At 46.5% G+C, this 20,585-nt stretch overlaps 1 protein-coding gene across 1 annotated transcript in view; it reads right to left on the bottom strand.

Annotated features, from left to right (window-relative positions):
- Nucleotides 1–520: 520 nt before the first annotated feature.
- LOC139232846 (calcium-dependent serine proteinase-like) overlaps nucleotides 521–20,585 on the bottom strand; it is a 34,412-nt gene continuing 14,347 nt past the window's right edge. The window contains exons 2-8 of the mRNA XM_070863338.1: nucleotides 18,940–19,156; nucleotides 18,161–18,251; nucleotides 17,118–17,240; nucleotides 13,055–13,176; nucleotides 7,521–7,599; nucleotides 4,856–4,993; nucleotides 521–1,278 (exon numbers count right to left, since the gene is read on the bottom strand). Coding sequence (XP_070719439.1) covers nucleotides 521–1,278; nucleotides 4,856–4,993; nucleotides 7,521–7,599; nucleotides 13,055–13,176; nucleotides 17,118–17,240; nucleotides 18,161–18,251; nucleotides 18,940–19,156 — 1,528 coding nt within the window. The remainder of the gene's footprint in view (nucleotides 1,279–4,855; nucleotides 4,994–7,520; nucleotides 7,600–13,054; nucleotides 13,177–17,117; nucleotides 17,241–18,160; nucleotides 18,252–18,939; nucleotides 19,157–20,585) is intronic.

The raw sequence follows: 20,585 nt of genomic DNA, 5'->3' as shown, positions 1-20,585 counted from the left end.
GTTGCCCGGAACATTCCGTGTTACTGGCACATGGCCAGGGCAGCCAAGGGTTGTCCACCGTCCCACAATACAAGTGTAGCTAAAGCACTCCCAGTTTTATCGGCATCTCACGGTGGGAGTGCGGTAATGCGGATTTCCTGGGCAGGAGCTGAAATCTGTCACTGCGAGTCGGTGACAATGTTCGAAGTTGTGAATTTCCTGCCGTGTTTTGTGCTGTGAAAGGGGTGGCAGACGGTCAGATGAATGTATTCTGTCACTAATGTCAATGTTTTCTAGCGATTAAAACATATGAACATTTAAGACAATAATTCGCTGAATGAACATATTTACCGAGACTAATTTCCATGATTTTGACGGAGTGCAGTAAGGGTGAGATTGCAAACCATGGAAACGGCGTGAGACGATGTTCTTGCAAGGGATAATAAATTTCATGAGAACAAAGCTTTAGTGTTACTTATTTAAAAGCAGGAAAAGAAATTCAGATATTCAAGCACAGTAGTATTTGGCGTTTTCTGAAAGTTTAATTATTTCTCATGGTTTGCTCGATCCAGTCCAGATAATTGACTACTTTAGTGTAGAAACCGACACTGCCACATTTTATTCCCCAGGATACGATGCCACCGACGAAGAACTCGTTCTTTCTGGGTTTGGGACGGGTGAAGACAAACGCCCCTCCGCTATCGCCTTGACAAGTGTCCGAACCTCCCTCGTCGCCAGCACAGATCATATTGTCCGTAATGGTGACTTGATGCCCCGCTGTTTCAGTGCGGCAATCCTCCATGTCTTTGATCGGCAACCGCACAAACATCAGGGCAGTGGGTAATGTATCATTTTCAGTGACCCCCCAACCAGAAACCAGTCCAATTTTATTCACAGGTAGCTGATGTTGTGAGTCTCTCCCTGGGAGGCACACGGGGGAGAGATCGGGTCCCAGTTGAACCTCGGACCCGAGTCTAACCAGAGCGATGTCATTGTCATAATTATAGCCTTTCACTTGGCCTTTGGGATGCTTGTAACTGGGGTGGATGAAGACTTTGTCATTGAGCAACCGCGTCCCATGACTTTTACGCTTCAAGTTGGTGATGCCAGCAATCATGGAGAAACTGGGCGCCATGTGAACGACATGGGCAGCGGTGAGGACCCACCGATCCGATATCAGCGCCCCCGCACCCCTCGGCTGCTCGAAGAAGACTTGCCAAGGAAAATTGCCCCTCTTTGCTTCGGATCCCTTGAGAACCCGTTCGCGGAAGATGACAGGATTGCTTGGCTTCCCACACACTGTAACATACCCAAAGGGAAAGCTTAGACATGTCAGCAATTATCTCTTACAACATAAGAAATAACGGCAGGAGTAGTTCTTTTGGGCCTTTGAACCTTCTCTGCCATTCAATAAAACCTTGGCTACCTCAACTCCACTTTCCTGCACTGTCCCCATATCCCTCAATTCCCTCAGTTTCCAAAAAATCTATCGATCTCAGCCTTGAATATACTCAACGACTGAGTCTCTACAGCCCTCTGGGGCAGAGAATTCCAAAGATTCACCACCCTCTGAGTGAAGAAATTCCTCCCCATCTCAGTCCTAAATGTCCGAGCCCTTATCCTGAGACTGTGACCCCTGGTTCTAGACTCCCAGCCCGGGGGGGAAACATCCTCCCTGCATCTACCCTGTCAAGCCCTGTAAGAATTGTGTATGTTTCAATGAGATCACCTCCCATTCTTCCAAACTCCAGAGAATATCGGCCTAGTCTACTCAAATCTCTCTTCATAGGACAATGCCCCCATCCCAGGAATCAGTCTGGTGAACCTTCATTGCACTTTATCTAAGGCAGGTATGTCCTTCCTAAGATAAGATTTCCTTCCCTAAAGGCCATTTCAGAGGCAGCTAAAAATCAACCACATTGCTGTGGGTCTGGAGTCACATATAGGCCAAAGCGGGTTAGGACGGCAGACTTACTTTCTTAAAGGATATTAGTGAACCAGTTGGCCTTTTTATGACAATCCAGTGACTGTGACTGTCATGTATGTAGACCATGTATACTAACTGTATAGTCACATAAGGTGTGCCACCAGAGGGCACTGCGGTGGGAGACCTGAGGGTCACCTGCATAGGTGTGCAGGGCCCAGTATAAAAGGCTGCCCACCATGCTAGTGCCTTACTCTGGAGTTACAATAAATGGGACTAAGGTCACAACAGCTCAAGTACAACACTAGACCTCGTGGAGTCATTCAGAAGAGTATTAAAGACATAACATTGATCATGAAACTTGTGACAAACCCAACTGGTTCACTGATGTCCTTTGGGGAAGGAAACTACTGCCGTCCTTGCCCGGTCTGGCCTATATGATATCCGATCTTGTGACAGCTCTGATGCCCCAATGTGAAGCGGGAAGTCTACCCACAGACTTTGCTGAAGTACAACTTGGTGTTTGGCACAAGTACACTTGTGCGTTATTACAAGCATGCAATAATGTCTAATAGTCACGTTTAGAAACAATGATAAAATCTGGACAAACTGTTAAAGATCGGGGTGAAGTTGCACTTCTAACGCTGGGTGGAGAAGAGACAGTTGTTCATCAGTCTTTTACGTTGTCCGCCCATTTTTTGTTTCCATAAAAGTGAAACATTTCTTCCAATAGAGAGTAAAATCAGGCGCGGCACAAGACCAGCATTGCAACCGAACCCGTCCGTTTTCCGACGGGCAGGTTAAATTAAAATTTCTCCCATCTCAGCACATTTTTCAACTTTTTCCGCTATAAATTTCTATGTCCATATTCATAATGTAGGTCACCTGTGAACTTATTATTGACTACATTCGTCATTCACGCTTACTACTTGTACCTGGAGCGCACTTAGGGAGGACTTGCCCTGTCCGGTTATTTTCCCATCTTCCTTCAGCTGTGCAAAGAAAGTCTCCTGTCAATAAAATGCACAAACTTGTAAATCGCAGAGTTCACTAAATCACAAAATATATTCAGTTGCGCAGGCGCACAGAGACATTCCATCTTCAGAATGTTCAGCCATGAACTCATTGAATGGCGGTGCAGGCTCGAAGGGCCGAATGGCCTACTCCTGCACCTATTTTCTATGTTTCTAACCCTAGTGGATTCATCGCCCAGTCTCTCTTGTACTCGCCCAGTGACCTAGTTTAAGCCACCCTTGTCAAGAACCCATTCCAGCTGTGATCCCCTTCCCTGTAAAGAACTTCCTGTCCTCTGTTCTAAATTGGCTCTTGCCAATCCTAGATCAGACACCCTTCTCCTGCAGTATTTGGATTCACTTTCACTGTTATACTAAGTACCTTGCTGATCATCTACGAGACCCCATCGGGGATGTCTCTTTTTGAGGTTCATGAATCATAGAATCATAGAATCATAGAATGATACAGCACAGAAGGAAACCTTTTGGGTCATTGTGCCTGCGCTGGCTCTTTCAAAGAGCTACCCCATGAGTCCTCTTTCCCCATAGATCTGCAATTTTTTCCCCCTTCAAGCTATTTCTCTGTAACATTGTGGATCAGCCTTACTTCTGTCCTCTGTAACGACCTGTAGGACATTTTTATGTGTCAATGATCTGAACTACACACCATGTTCAAAGTGCTAAAAGAACCAGTGACTAAAGTAACCTTCAGAAACCTGTTCAATTTCTTCCAACAGATGGCAATATAAGAACATAAGAAACAGGAGCAGGAGTCGGCCATACGGCCCCTCGAGCCTGCTCCGCCATTCAATAAGATCATGGCTGATCTGATCATGGACTCAGCTCCACTTCCCCGCCCGCTCCCCATAATCCCTTATCCCCTTATTGGTTAAGAAACTGTCTATTTCTGTCTTAAATATATTCAATGTCCCGGCTTCCACAGCTCTCTGAGGCAGCGAATTCCACAGATTTACATCCCTCTGAGAGAAGAAATTTCTCCTCATCTCAGTTTTAAATGGGCGGCCCCTTATCCTAAGATCATGCCCCCTAGTTCTAGTCTCCCCCGTCAGTGGAAACATCCTCTCTGCATCCAGCTTGTCAAGCCCCCTCATACGTTTCGATAAGATCACCTCTCATTCTTCTGAATTCCAATGAGTAGAGGCCCAACCTCCTCAACCTTTCCTCATAAGTCTTTCACCCTTGGCCACGATTGTGCTTGTGGAGGTATTATGGGTTCAACACAATAGTACAAGCACTGGCCTGGCACCACATCATGTGGGCTTAAGTGCCACCTCGTTTTATAAACAATCCCAAGGTTCTGTTCCTTTCACCATCACGGTGGCCCAGAACATGGCTTTAGTTCCAAGGGCGCTGCTCTCTGGTACCCAAGGCGTCATCCTTCATTGACGAATCTAGCCAATGAATGTGGCCACTCGGGCCTATCACAGCAGAACCCAATCCTCATCCAAGATCCGCTCCTCACCATTTCCCATCAGCTTGCGCCTGTTTTTTTGGGATTAGGCCGTCTGGGCGTAGAAGAGGAAATAACAACAGAAGGCTGGAAGTCACCAGGCGGCAGAGAACTCTTAATGTATTTCTACCGCATTCCTCCACCTGCCATGTTAAGTTGTCTGTTCACACATAGGTTTTAATACAGACCTACTGGAGGTAACCTCCAGCTTCACTGGTTAGGTGGTAAACTGGCAGAATGAATCGCACGGTTGTTATGGACACCGCCCGATTGTCAGAATGGAAAATTGTGTGGTTTCTATAAGGGCCGGCCCATCCACAGTGCCAGCTTCATGTCCAGGCAGAACAATCGACCACATTAAGAATGCGCAGTCTGGTCTAGCACAGTGAATATTATGCCAACGACCCACTGGCATTCGGAATATTTCTTTTCAAAAGCATATATTTTCCTTTAAAACAGTCTGCTCACGGTTGCGATCTGATTCCAGTTGATAATAAGGCCCATTGCACTGGTACTGAATCGAGGATCTATAGGTGGTGACGTCCGCCTCGGTAATAAATGCAAACCGTCCATTCTGAAGCGAAGATGGAGCAGAACATTCCACAGCTGAAGAAAAAAGGGACAAGAATCCGAACACAGTCAGCACCTGTCCTGGATGTGCTGGTGTTGGTGTGTGACCACAATGCAGAGTTACGGGCCCCAAGTTTCCACACGCGGCAAAACAGGCCCCCCTCCGAGCTGGGCGCCCGTTTTTCGCGCCGAAAAGGGCGCCTGAAAAAAAAAACGCGCTTTTCTCGAGCGCTTTGCAGCTCGGTGTCTGCCTGGCGCGGCGCCCAGGGGGGGCGGAGCCTACCACTCGCGCCGATTTTGTAAGTAGCAGGGGGCGGGTACCATTTAAATGAGTTTTTTTTGTCCCGGCAACGCGCAGTCTGAAGGAAACATTGGCACTCGGCCATTTTTGTAGTTCTTTGCAGCTGTTCAATTTTTAACACTTTTTTAATAAAAGCACATTGCCCTTCCATGATCACGCTGAGGCTTCTTGCAGCAGTGAGAAGGTGCAGGAAGCCTCAGAGGTTGAGGCAGCCGTTTCCCGACAGGCCCAACTGACGGCAGGGGGGCCTCCCTCCCCCACCCCCACCCCCCCGCCATCGGGAACGGCTGCCTCCCTCCCCCCCGGGAACGGCTGCCTCAACTTCTGAGGCTTCCTGCACCATTCTCCCTGCCTGAAGCACTTTCACACAGGTAGGAACATGGTTTATTTAATCTTTTCTTTGCTGATAAATTTTTATTCAGGTTGGAATTATTTGTACAAGTATAACTAAGGATTTATTGTAGAATTTAATGACTTCCCTTCCCCCCCCCTCCCCCCACCTCGTTCCCGACGCCTAATTTGTAACCTGCGCCTGATTTTTTAATGTATAGACAAGATTTTTTCAGGCCCACAAAAATCTTCACTTGCTCCATTCTAAGTTAGTTTGGAGTACGTTTTCACTGTGGAAACTTTCAAATCAGGCATCAGTGGCCGGACACGCTCCCTTTTGAAAAAAAAATTCTGTTCCAAAGTGAAACTGTTCTACCTGACTAGAACTGGAGCAAACTAAATGTGGAGAATTGCGATTTCTAAGATACTCCGTTCTCCACCAGTTGCTCCTAAAAATCAGGAGCAAATCATGTGGAAACTTGGGGAAAAAAGTCCCATTCACCCAGGGCCCGCTGAGCTCGCTGTCCTACATGGGCTCCCGGTCCAGCACTTTAAAAATTCTCATCCTTATTTTCAAATCCCTCCACTGCCTCACCCCTCCCTATCTCTGTAATCTCCTCCAGTGTTACAAACCTATGAGATCTCTGCGCTCCTCCAATTCTGGTCTCTTACACAGGATTACACCGGATGTACGGCCCAGAAATAGGCCGTTCAGCCCAACCAGTCCGTGCCGATGTTTATGTCCCACTCGAGCCTCCTCCCGTCTTTCCCCATCTAAATCTATCAGCATAACCCTCTATTCCCTTCTCCCCCATATACTTGTCCAGCCTCCCCTTAAATACATCGATACTATTCACCTCAACCCCTCCCTGTGGCAGTGAGTTCCACATTCTCACCCCTCTCTGGGTAAAGAAGTTTCTCCTGAATTCCCCATTGGATTTCTGGGTGACTATCTGATATTGATGGCCTCTAGTTATACTCTTCCCCACAAGTGGAAACATTCTCTCTGTATCCACTCCATCAAAACCTTTCATCATTTTACAGACCTCGATTAGCTCACCCCTCAGCCTTCTTTTGTCACATCCGTGATTTTAATCGCTCCACTCTTGGCACCATGCCTTGTGCTGCTAAGGCCCTAAGCCCTGGAAGTTCCTCTAAACCTCTCCGCCTCTTTCTGCTCCTTTAAGACGCTGCTTAAAACCTAACTCTTTGACCAAGTTTTTGGTCAGCTGTCCTAGTCCTTATATGGCTCGGTGTCAAATTTTATTTGATAACGGCCCTGTGAAGCGCTCTGGGACATTTTACGATGTTACAGGTGCTATATAAATGCAAGTTGTTGAGGTGTAAAACTGGCATTCCACCTGATCCCGCCAGGCAGGTTCAGTTAAAATACCCTCGAAGTGGTGATCTGAGCCCAGAAATTACTGTCGGCAGATCATTTAGAGGCATTGGTCTGATATTACCCTATTAATCCTCCAATCACTGGTCACCTCTTTCAGTTGTAATGGCTTTCAGATTAGTATGCAGCGCAATATCATAGCAGCACTTTGGGCCTTGGTGGGTCAATAGAGCCAGCCATTTCTAGGTGTACGTCACAAATACAGGAACAAAACCTACAAACACATGAACCTTTGACTGGCTAAAATTGTAGAACCTGAATGTTGCCGTGATTGTAGACTGGTGGAGTGGAATTCAACAGGTAAGGGTGCAAAACAGGAGTTAGCGGCCTATTTTATCTCCGCTACCGCTCGTTTTACACCCCACCAAAGTTCAATTTCATTCCTGTGATTTTTGATCCAGTTACATTTTCTTATTGCCAATATGACTGCACTGATGAATGTTGTGACAATATTCCACAGACCAATGTTTGCGCGGCTACAAGCTATTCAATTTCAATCTTAACAAAGAAAATGTTCCAATGATGGTACTTACGCTGACAGCTGTACCCGGGGGTCTTCCAATTCCCATGCTGTTGACATTCAGCAAAGAAATATGGGATTGTCTTGAAGCGCTAAGAGAGATGTTACAACAAAGTTATAGGGCTAGAACCTCCACTTTTTTTGCCTGTTTAACGCCCACTTAACACCCATTTTACCGCTGAAATGACGTATAATGACCATATCTCGCCCATTTTGGCACAAAAAGGAAACTGTTGAGCGTTTTTAGGAAACTTATTGCCAAGCGTTACTTTCCCCATGTGCTTAATGCCGGGAAAAAATATTCCCGCCCGCCCATATTTTTGGGGCAGAATCACCAGGTTCGGCGAAATCACTGCCCATAATATCGCCCAGCGTTACTTTCTGCACTGATTTAACGCCGAGATTCAATATTAACACCCGCCTACTGTTTTTTGTCGTAAAGAGTATATTTACCCAAACTAGCGGCCATGAGATCGCCCAGCATTAATTTCACCACCTCGCACACATATCGCCCACAATATCGCTCGCTCAACAAACCGCCCACAAAAAGTGGAACTAACCAGAACGAATCACAGCGTTATGGACGCCATGTTGTAGATCACACGTCGCGTCCTTTAAAAGGCCGCTGTGCTTCAACCTCGGCAGAGTTCGGATGTGCTCTGCAGGTTGTTGGAGTTAATGTGAACATCTCGAAAAACATCTTGACCACACTGTGACCGATTGGAATTGAAGAGGTGTGTTCGTCAGGACATTCCTTGTTTGTGACCAATCGGTGGAAAACAGAGCTACTGCAATGGGGCCTGTCCTTTCTCACCCTCTCTTGGTGACCAAATACATGCAGCAGACTCAACATCACCGAAGGAACGCTGCACTGCATTATGTGCCCAATGTAAGACGTGACAGACAGATGAGGAGGACCAGACATTACACCTCCCCGCAAGTACAAGGAGAAGCATTCTTACCTCGCCTAACACCACCTGCCTTCGGAGACTGCGCTTCCACAAAGAAGTTATCACTGAGGTATGCCAGCTGATAAAGGCAGTAGTAGTGAGGTTGGAGACAGCATCAAATAAGAAATTAGGGATGCGTGCAATAAAGGTACAGCAGATTTCATGGGCGACTTTAATCTACATATAGATTGGGCTAACCAAACTGGTAGCAATGCGGTGGAGGAGGATTTCCTGGAGTGTATTAGGAATGGTTTTTGAGGCCAATATGTCGAGGGACCAACTAGAGGGCTGGCCATCCTAGACTGGGTGATGTGTAACGACAAATTAGTAATCTTGTTGTGCGAGGCCCCTTCGGGAAGAGTGACCATAATATGGTAGAATTCTTAATTAAGATGGAAAGTGACACAGTTAATTCAGAGACTAGGGTCCTGAACTTGGATAGACTTGAGTGACTTGGATAGGTTAGATGAGTGGGCAAATGCATGGCAGATGAAGTATAATGTGGATAAATGTGAGGTTATCCACTTTGGTGGTAAAAACAGAGAGACAGACTATTATCTGAATGGTGACAGATTAGGAAAAGGGGAGGTGCAATGAGACCTGGGTGTCATGGTACATCAGTCATTGAAGGTTGGCATGCAGGTACAGCAGGCGGTTAAGAAAGCAAATGGCATGTTGGCCTTCATAGCGAGGGGATTTGAGTACAGGGGCAGGGAGGTGTTGCTACAGTTGTACAGGGCCTTGGTGAGGCCACACCTGGAGTATTGTGTACTGTTTTGGTCTCCTAACTTGAGGAAGGGCATTCTTGCTATTGAGGGAGTGTAGCGAAGGTTCACCAGACTGATTCCCGGGATGGCGGGACTGACCTATCAAGAAAGATTGGATCAACTGGGCTTGTATTCACTGGAGTTCAGAAGAATGAGAGGGGACCTCATAGAAACGTTTAAAATTCTGATGGGTTGAGACAGGTTAGATGCAGGAAGAATGTTCCCAATGTTGGGGAAGTCCAGAACCAGGGGTTACAGTCTAAGGATAAGGGGTAAGCCATTTAGGACCGAGATGAGGAGAAACTTCTTCACCCAGAGAGTGGTGAACCTGTGGAATTCTCTACCACAGAAAGTTGTTGAGGCCAATTCACTAAATATATTCAAAAAGGAGTTAGATGAAGTCCTTACTACTAGGGGGATCAAGGAGTATGGCGAGAAAGCAGGAATGGGGTACTGAAGTTGCATGTTCAGCCATGAACTCATTGAATGGCGGTGCAGGCTAGAAGGGCCGAATGGCCTGCTCCTGCACCTATTTTCTATGTTTCTATGTTTCTATGAACTTAAGGAAAGGTAACTTCGATGGTATGAGACGTGAATTGGCTAGAATAGACTGGCGAATGATGCTTAAAGGGTTGACAGTGGCTAGGCAATGGCAAACATTTTAAAGATCACATGGATGAACTTCAACAATTGTACATTCCAGTCTGGAGTAAAAATAAAATGGGGAAGGTGGCTCAACCGTGGCTAACAAGGGAAATTAGGGATAGTGTTAAATCCAAGGAAGAGGCATATAATTTGGCCAGAAAAAGCAGCAAACCTGAGGACTGGGAGAAATTTAGAATTCAGCAGAGGAGGACAAAGGGTTTCATTAAGAGGGGGAAAATAGAGTATGAGAGGAAACTTGCTGGGAACATAAAAACTGACTGCAAAAGCTTCTATAGATATGTGAAGAGAAAAAGATTAGTGAGGACAAACATTAGGTCCCTTGCAGTCAGAATCAGGTGAATTTATAACGGGGAACAAAGAAATGGCAGACCAATTGAACAAATACTTGGTTCTGTCTTCACGAAGGAAGACACAAATAACCTTCCGGAAATACTCGGGGACCGAGGGTCGAGTGAGAAGGAGGAACTGAAGGATATCCTTATTAGGCAGGAAATTGTGTTAGGGAAATTGATGGGATTGAAGGCCGATAAATCCCCAGGGCCTGATAGTCTGCATCCCAGATTACTTAAGGAAGTGGCCCTAGAAATAGTGGATGCATTGGTGATCATTTTCCAACAGTCTATCGACTCTGGTTCAGTTCCTATGGACTGGAGGGTAGCTAATGTAACACCACTGTTTAAAAAAGGAGGGAGAGAGAAAATGGGTAATTATGCATCGGTTAGCCTGACATCAATAGTGGGGACAATGTTGGAATCAATAATTAAAGATGAAATAGCAGCGCATTTGGAAAGCAGTGACAGGATCGGTCCAAGTCAGCATGGATTTCTGCTTGACAAATCTACTAGAATTTTTTGAGAATGTAACTAGTAGAGTGGACAAGGGAGAACCAGTGGTTGTGGTGTGTTTGGACTTTCAAAAGGCTTTTGACAAGGTCCCACACAAGAGATTAGTGTGCAAAATTAAAGCACATGATATTAGGGGTAATGTACTGACGTGGATAGAGAACTGGTTGGCAGATAGGAAGCAGAGAGTCAGAATAAATGGGTCCTTTTCAGAATGGCAGGCAGTGACTAGTGGAGTGCTGCAGGGCTCAGTGCTGGGACCCCAGCTATTTACTACACACATCAATGATTTGGATGAAGGAATTGAGTGTAATATCTCCAAGTTTGCAGATGACACTAGTGTGAACTGTGAGGAGGATGCTAAGAGACTGCAGGGTGACTTGGACAGGTTAGGTGAGTGGGCAAATTAATGGCAGATGCAGTATAATGTGGATAAATGTGAGGTTATCCAATTTGGTGGCAAAAACATGAAGGCAGAATATTATCTGAATGGCGGAAGATTAGGAAAAGGGGAGGTGCAACGAGACCTGGGTGTGATGGTACATCAGTCATTGAAGGTTGGCATGCAGGTACAGCAGGCGGTGAAGAAGGCAAATGGTATGTTGACCTTCATAGCTAGGGGATTTGAATATAGGAGCAGGGAGGTCTTACTGCAGTTGTACAGGGCCTTGGTGAGGCCTCACCTTGAATATTGTGTTCAGTTTTGGTCTCCTAATCTGAGGAAGGACATTCTTGCTATTGAGGGAGTGCAGCGAAGGTTCACCAGACTGATTGCCAGGATGGCAGGACTGACATATGAGGCGAGACTGGATAGACTGGGCCTGTATTCACTGGAGGAGTTTAGAAGGATGAGAGGGGATCTCATAGAAACATATAAAATTCTGACGGGACTGGACAGGTTAGATACAAGAAGAGTGTTCCCGATGGGTTCGCAGGGGACATAGTCTAAGGATAAGAGATAAGCCGTTTAGGACCAAGATGAGGAGAAACTTCTTCACTCAGAGAGTTGTTACCCTGTGGAATTCCCTGCCGCAGAGAGTTGTTGATGCCAGTTCATTGGATATATTCAAGAGGGAGTTCGATATGGCCCTTACGGCTAAAGGGATCAAGGGGTATGGAGAGAAAGCAGGAAAGGGGTACTGAGGTGAATGATCAGCCCATGATCTTATTGAATGGCGGTGCAGGCTCGAAGGGCCAAATGGCCTACTCCTGCACCTATTTTCTATGTTTCTGTGTTTCTATCTGCAGCCTGCCAGCACCATCAGTACTGCACCGTCCGTTGAGGTCAAAGTCACTGCGGCACTGTCGTTCTACACCTCGGGTTCTTTTCAGGCCACAGCTGGTGATATTTGCGGACTTTTTCAGTGTGCCACACATCGTTGCATTAGACAGGTCACTGAAGCCCTGTGCGCACACAGGTGGGACTTGATCAGCTTCCCTATGACCAGGGGGGCACAGAGTGAGAGGGCTCTAGGATTCTCCTCAATTGCAAACTTCCCCAAGGTGCAGGGAGCAATAGACTGTACGCACATCATGATGCGGGCACCTTTTCAGGATGTTGAGGTTTTAAGGAACTGCAAGGGATTCCACTCCCTGAATGTCCAGCTGCTTGTCGACCACCAGTAAATTATACTGGCAGAGAATGTTCAATTTCCGGGCTGTATCCATGATGCTCACATCTTTGTGTCTATAGTATTGTACCTGCCTGGCAATGTTTGTTAGCACCATGTATGCTGCATAGGGAGCTATGCTTGTATCTAACCTGTGTTTATCTGACCTATGGCGCACAGTTTCACATTGTACATAAAACGTTACCGTGTGTGTCTCACCTTCTGATCCACGTGATCTGGGATACTTGCCATGCAGCACCCATTAGATTAGTGAGAAACACCATTCAAAGAATTGCATCTATATGGCGCCTTTCACGACCACTGGAGGCCCCAAAGCACGTTACAGCCAATGAAGTTGTAATGTAGGAAACACAGCAGCCCAGCGCACAGCGAGCTCCCACAAACAGCGATGTGATAATGATTGGATAATCTGCTTCAGCGATGGTGATTGAGGGATAAATATTGACCAAGACATGGCGGATCACTCACCCTGCACATCTTCGCAATAATGCCATGGGATCTTTTACATCTCAGCAGTGCAGCGCTCCCTCAGTACTGCACTGGAGCTTCAGCCGAGATTTCTGAGCACCAGTCCCTGGGGTTGGAGGTGAACCCACAAACTTCTGACACAGAGGCAAGGGTGCTGCCAACTGAGACACGGCTGTCACAGAATACAGTATCAACGAGAAAAAGAACGGCATTAAATGCTCACCTCAACTATTTCATATCCTCGTATACAAGTCACCTTTACTGTGTCTTTAAAATTGAACTTCAGCCACGGGGGCTCCAGAATGCTGTTCGGTAAGACTCGGTTGGGACAAACTGTTTCCACTTCTGTAGACAAACCCAAATATAAGCAACACACCTCTTGGCTAAAATAATCACTCTTTTAATTTAAAAGCCATTTTGCTGGTGCTGTGGTTACCGACTGATTAACCGGCAAAGGCGGTCCTCATACCATTAAATAGAATTCTCATGCTTTGCTCAAAAGAATACACATTTATTAGGGACTAGATTTTACACTTTTTTTTACATGCATAATGCCCACTTAATGTCCATTTTACCACCAAAGTGAGGTATAACGCCCAGATATCGCCCATTTAGCCACAAAATGGAAACTGACGCCCATTTTTCAGACACTTATTGGCAAGCGTTACTTTCTCCATGTGCGTAACGCCGGGAAAAAATAATACCGCCTGCCCACTTTTTGGGGGCGGAATCATCAGAATGGGCGAAACCAACGCCCACAATATCGCCCAGCGTTACTTTCCGCACGTAATTAACGCCGAGATTCAATAATACCGACTGCCCACTTTATTTTGTCGCAAAGATCACATTTGCCGAAACTAACAGCCAGGAGATCGGCCAGCATCACGTTTACCACCTCACGCAAACCTCGCCCACAATATCGCTCGCCCAGAAAAACGGCGGGAAAAAGGGGAACTAACCGGAATGAATCACAGCGTTGTGACGCCTTGTTGTAGATCACACGTCGCGTCCTTTAAAAGGCCGCTGTGCTTCAACCTCGGCGGAGTTCGGATGTGCTCTGCAGGTTGTTGGAGTTGATGTGAACATCTGTAAAAACATCTTGACCACACTGTGACCGATTGGAATTGAAGAGGTATGTCCATCGGGACATTCCTTGTTTGTGACCAATCGGTGGAAAACAGAGAGCTACTGCAATGGGACCTGACCTTTCTCACCCTCTCTTGGTGACCAAATACATGCAGCAGACTCAACATCACCGAAGGTACACCACCTGCCTTCGGAGACTGCGCTTCCACAAAGAAGTTATCACTGAGGTATGCCAGCTGATAAGGGGAGATCTGCAGCCTGCCAGCACAGTCAGAACTGCACTCTCCGTCAAGGTCAAAGTCACCACGGCACTGTCGTTCTACACCTCGGGTTCTTTTCAGGCCACAGCTGGTGACATTTGCAGTCTGTCTCAGCATGCCACACATCGCTGCATTAGACAGGTCACTGAAGCCCTGTATGCACACAGGAGGGACTTGATCAGCTTCCCTATGACCAGGGAGGCACAGAGTGAGAGGGCTCTAGGATTCTCCAGAATTGCAAACTTCCCCAAGGTGCAGGGAGCAATAGACTGTACGCACATCACGATGCGGGCACCTTTTCAGGATATTGAGATTTTCAGGAACCGCAAGGGATTCCACTCCCTGAATGTCCAGCTGGTTGTCGACCACCAGCAAATTATACTGGCAGTGAATGCTCAATTCCTGAGCAGCATCCATGATGCTCACATCCTGTGTGAGAGCACTGTATCTGACTTGTTTAACAATCAGCCACAAGGTCAATGCTGGATGCTTGGTGACAAAGGATATGGCCTTGCCACCTGGCTGATGACCCCCCTGCGTGACACCCACACCGAAGCCGACAAGCGGTACAACGAGAGCCACAGAGCAACTCGCAATATCATGGAGAAAACCATTGGCGTGCTGAAGCAGCGCTTCAGATGCCTGGACCACTCAGGAGGCGAGCTGCAATACCACCCTGAGCAGGTAGCTCAATTCGTGGTGGTGTACTTCATGCTGACTACTTGGCTATCAGGAGCGGACAAGAATTGCCAGAAGGGACTGACTGTCCACCTTACCAGAGAGAGGAAGAGGAGGACGAGGAGGCGGACGCTGACATTGGTCCACACAATCAGGCTGATGCTGAAGCCATGCCCCCGCCCTGTAGACCGCATGAAAGGGCCCATGGTGGCATGATAGCTGCAAGACTCTTACGTCAGGAGCTCATCAATGATCGCTTTGCTTGAAAGAACATTGGTGTTATTTACAAGGATGACACACTGCTGGGTGCGTAGGTCATACATCAATGGTGGGCATCACCTTGGTGACAGTTAAAGTTTACATTGATTGAAGTTAAGTGTAATTATACCCTTTGATATTAAGGAATCACCAGCGTGTAATGGTGCAGCTATCTGAGTCAATGTGCTGCAAGGTTTTGTTAAATAAAAAACATTTAAACCGAACAATTGTCAGAAATCATCAATATTTCTGTACAAACCAACCCTTCCTCCGCCCCCCCTCCCCCCGCTTCTCCTCCCCACCTCTACCCCTTCCCCTCCTGACTCCAAGCCGCCTGGCCCGTGGCCGAGGGATGCTCCTCGGGCGATGCTTCATTGGGGGCACTGGGGGGGGGGGGGGGGAATGACGGCTGAATCGCTGCGTGTATGGATACGGGAGAGGACAGTCCCGAGGTGGGAACGTGCTCCGAGCCAGAAGCAGGATGTTGCTGCTGGCTCTCGTGTGTGGTTGGCAATGGGGGTGTGTCACCTTGGGGTGCAGTGCCGCTCTCATGTGTGGTTGGCAATGGGGGTGTGTCACCTTGGGGTGCAGTGCCGCTCTCGTGTGTGGTTGGCAATGGGGGTGCGTCACCTTGGGGTGCAGTGCCGCGCTCCGGGACCACTGGGAGCCCTCTGCCACCAGTGTTCCTGGCTACCAGCCCCAGGGCCTCCTCCATCTCTTCCATGTTATATATTATTTGTTGGACAAAAACTCGGTGCCGACGATGTTCTTGGTGTTTAGTGGGCTTTTTGCTGCTGGTGAATCTCCCTCGTGCCTCCCACACAACAGCCAGACACGCCTTAAGTCTGTCTCTGCTCCCTCGCTCTCCTCTTCTGCGCATGTAATGATGACCCCTGACCTCCTGAATCGCGGGAAGCGAGCATTGCCATGCTGTTGTTGAGGATGGCGACACTTTATGGCGGAAGGTCAAAGAGATTTAACGCTAACGTCCATTTCAGATCGCTCATGGTAACGGCCAATTTCAAAAATGGAGACTAAGGGCTTTGAGAATGGGCGACAAGCCGGCGATTTGAAAACCCATTTTTCGCGCCCACGCCAGAAATAACGGTCCATTTTTGGGCGATCTGCACAAAAGTGTAAAATCTAGCCCTTGTACTTTTCGTCACAACACTAAAATCATCGGGAATTTGAACATGGTGTCACACTCCGAGCAAATGATTCAATATTTCTTGATCATTCTGTCCGGATACAGAGGAAATAGAAGAATGAATAAGACGGTTGTTCTGGGATGGCCAAGTCGATCAATGTGAGAAAGGAGGGAAGGAAGAAATAAAGGAACGATTGCCGCTGGCTCACTGTGTAAAGTCGGTGTAAAGCTGAATTAGATCATTTCAGGGACAACAGGGTTACAATTGGCTTCAATGCTCCTGACGTAGAGATTCTAGAAGATAATTCCTTCCCTCCCTTATGGAGCATTATCCAGTAACTAATAAACCCAATAGGGAATTCAGGAGAGGAACTCCCGACCACAGGGAATAGTTGAAGCGAGTTGCATTGATATGTTTAAGGGGAAGCCAGATAAACACATGAAGGAGAAAGGAATAGAGGGATATGGTGATAGGCAGAGATGAGGAGGGGTGAGAGGGGGCTGGTGTGGAGCATAAGTGCCAGCATGAAACTGTTGGGCCAAATGGCTTGCTGCTGCACTGTAAATACTTTGTCATACTTTGTAACTTTAGAAGTTACTGTGCAGTCATTTCTCCTGGCTACTGCAAAATTACATATCTGGAGGATGATTTACGCCGATGCCCATCTAACTATATCCCAGCATCAACTAGCGTCCTTAAAGGGGAGAGTGTAGCAGTGCGAAGTTAGTTAGTTGGAGGAGACAGAGGGTATGGTATCCTTTTCAAATCCAAATAATAGAGATTTTATCACAGGGTACTGCCAGTTAATGCGAAGGGTGTTATGATTGACATCACCGTGAAAAGCACCCAAACTTACTTTTACAGTTCCGCTTGTCGCTCTGAATCACAAATCCAGTTGGGCAGTAGCAGTAATATCCACCGATATTATTCCCGCAGTAATGGCTGCACCCGTGGGCATCAAGCTCACACTCATTGATATCTGGGCAGAAGACACCCGGCAGTTGAAGTTTGACAGAGATAAAGGAAGAATAATTAGGGTTCCTAGTGAAGAAGAATTTAGATCACTTAGAATTACAGCCCGATGCCTTCTATTCATTGTAATGAAATTGTAAGTGTCTTCTTTAACATTACCGTATTGTACAGCGAAAGAAGCCTTCTCCACAACCTCACAATGTTTCTTTATTCATTCTCAGGATGTGGGCGTCACTGTCATTTATTGTCCATGCCCAGTTGTCTTTGAGAAGGTGGTAGTGAGCTGCCTTCTTGAACCGCTGCAGTCCGTGTGGAGAAGGTGCTCTCTTCAGCACCTCCCAAACCCACAACCTCCACCACCTAGAAGGACAAGGGCAGCAGGCGCACGGGAACACCACCACCTCAAGTCACACACCGCCCCGACTGGGAAATATATCGTCCGTTCCTTCATCGTCGCTGGGTCACAATCCTGGAACTCCCTCCCTAACAGCACTGTGGGAGCACCTTCACCACACGGACTGCAGCGGTTCAAGAAGGAGGCTCATCACCACCTTCTCGAGGACAACTACGGGTGGTCAGAGATGTTGGCCTTGCTAGTGACACCTACCTAAATTAATGTTTTTTTAAAACTATCCTGATTCAGAAGTGTGAAAATAAATATATTAGACACATTCCAGGCAGCAATTCACTTAATCTGTGAAATAGTGCCATATTTGACCATAAGGTAAGTTGCGTCTGTGGGGATACAAACAACACCCAAGTGACAGGGTCTAGTCTTGGCCCGAGTAATCCAATTTAATCAATGATTATGTCCCCAGTCAAACACTTCAATACATGACGTACCAACACGGGAATAGAGTGCGAGAAACCCAGTGAATGGTTTTGTTCCGGAACCATCCGACGTAAATAAAACCCTCAGTGAGTTACTGGTGGAATAGTATTCGTGCAGTCCTGGGTCACCTCCATCATCTTCTCGCTTGCCACACAGGTTAGCCAATTGGTTCTCGTCTGATAGGATCTGTTGGAAAAGTATTAATACTAATCATCGCCACACACCTTGAGCTTAAAATGCTCGAAGCTCCATGAAACTGGGTCAGTATTTCTTTTAATGCCTGATAGAAAGCAATGGATCGGCTGCCCATTCTACAACCAAAGGCAACGGAAATAGGGCAGTGTGGTTAATCTGTTACTGCCCGTTTTCCACAAAATGACAGGAATGAACATAGACAATACAGTTGACTATGAACCCAACTCCTTTCAATGGTCATGGCTTTTCTAAACATTTTAAAACTTGCTGTGCGAGATTAGTAACCAATATTTTAATAGGTTTTTAATACCCTTTGTTCAGGAACTAAGTTAACTATTCATAAAGCATCTGTTTAGCCTTCGCTAAAATGAAAGTGCTCCCTACAAGCTTATTAATTGTTCTTTGCTGAATATCACACAGCCTGATTTCAGTTCCTTCGGGGGTCATTTTAACTCTGGGCGATAATGTAAAATGGCGATATCGGATCCACCATCTGTTGTACACCTCCCCGGAGTTTGATTTCGATTGAATCCAATCAGGTCAAACCTCAGCCTTCTCGTTTCTAGAGGGAAGAGTCCCACCCTGTTCAATCTTTCCTGATATGTATAACCTCTCACTTGTGGTATCATCCTTGTAAATCTTGTTTGCACCTTCTCCATCACCTCCACAATTCCAGTACCTTTATATGGTTTGTTTGGCATCCTTCCGACCATTCAATGTTGATGTAGGGTATGTAAATTTTGATAATGTAACCTTGTGGTGATGAGATGTCCCAGATCTCACTGCTGTTAGCTGGATATTGCAGAGGGTGGTTGGGAGAGGAGATTTCTCCAAAAGATTGGTTCAGATGAATGGTACAGGATGCAGGAATCAGTAGTGACAAAAATACAGGTGACCTGTGGCAAATGAATGAATTACCTGTGTTAGGATCGATCAAAGCAATTCAGCAGAAACATATAGAGATATCATCCTCGTCAGCAATGGATATGTTCATAGACACAATAATAATTATGGCTGTGTATTTGTGCATGTCTGTGTAATTGTATGGGCCTGTGTATATTGTATATATGTGGCTGTGTACATGCGTATATGTTGTGTATGTGTTTTATTTGTTCATTCCTGCGATGTGGCCATCGCTGGCAAGCCCAGCATTTATTGCCCATCCATAATTGCCCCTTGAGAAGGTGGTGGTGAGCCCCCATTCCAGAGGGTCAGTTCATGGTCAACCACGTTGCTGTGGGTCTGGAGTCACATATCGGCCAGACCGGGTAAGGGCAGCAGATTTCCTTCCCGAAGGGACATTTGTGAACCAGAGGGGTTTACAACGATCCAGTCGTTTTACAGTTGCCATTAATGACACTAGTTTTTTATTCATATTTACTTAATAAGTGAATTTAAATTCCACAGCAGCCAGATTTGAACTCGTGTATCCAGATCATTTGTCCAGGCCTTTAGATTACTAGTCCAGTAATGCTTCTATACCCCGTGTGTGTGTGTGTGTGTGTGTGTGTGTGTGTGTGTGTGTGTGTGTGTGTGTGTGTGCGTGTGTGTGTGTGTGTGTGTGTGTGTGTGTGTATATGGGTCTGTATGTGTGTGTGTGTATGTGGGTCTGTGTGTGTGTGTATATGGGTCTGTGTGTGTGTGTATGGGTCTGTGTGTGTGTGTGTGTATATGGATCTGTGTGTGTGTGTGTGTATGGGTCTGTTTGTGTGTGTGTGTGTATGTATATGGGTCTGTTTGTGTGTATTTATATGGGTCTGTGTGTGTGTGTGTGTATGGATCTGTGTGTGTGTGTGTGTGTATGGGTCTGTGTGTGTGTGTGTGTATGTGTGTGTGTTGTGTATTTATATGGGTCTGTGTGTGTGTGTGTGTATATGGGTCTGTGTGTGTGTGTATATGGGCCTGTGTGTGTGTGTGTATATGAGTCTATGTGTGTGTATGTATATGGGTCTGTGTCTGTGTGTGTGTATATGGATCTGTGTGTGTGTGTATATATGGGTCTGTGTGTGTGTGTATATGGGTCTGTGTGTGTGTGTATATGGGTCTATGTGTGTGTGTATATGGGTCTGTGTATGTGTGTGTGTGTATATGGGTCTGTGTGTGTGTGTATATGGATCTGTGTGTGTGTGTGTGTGTGTATGGGTCTGTGTGTGTGTGTGTTTATATGGATCTGTGTGTGTGTGTGTGTGTATATGGATCTGTGTGTGTGTGTGTATATGGGTCTGTGTGTGTGTATGTATATGGGTCTGTGTGTGTGTGTATATGGGTCTGTGTGTATGTGTATATGGGTCTGTGTGTGTATGTGTATATGGGTCTGTGTGTGTG

Source organism: Pristiophorus japonicus, chromosome 20 (assembly GCF_044704955.1).
Source record: "Pristiophorus japonicus isolate sPriJap1 chromosome 20, sPriJap1.hap1, whole genome shotgun sequence".
NCBI lineage: Eukaryota > Metazoa > Chordata > Chondrichthyes > Pristiophoridae > Pristiophorus > Pristiophorus japonicus.
The sequence above is the reverse complement of the archived record's forward strand: the minus strand, read 5'-3'. Positions and strand labels throughout refer to the sequence as shown.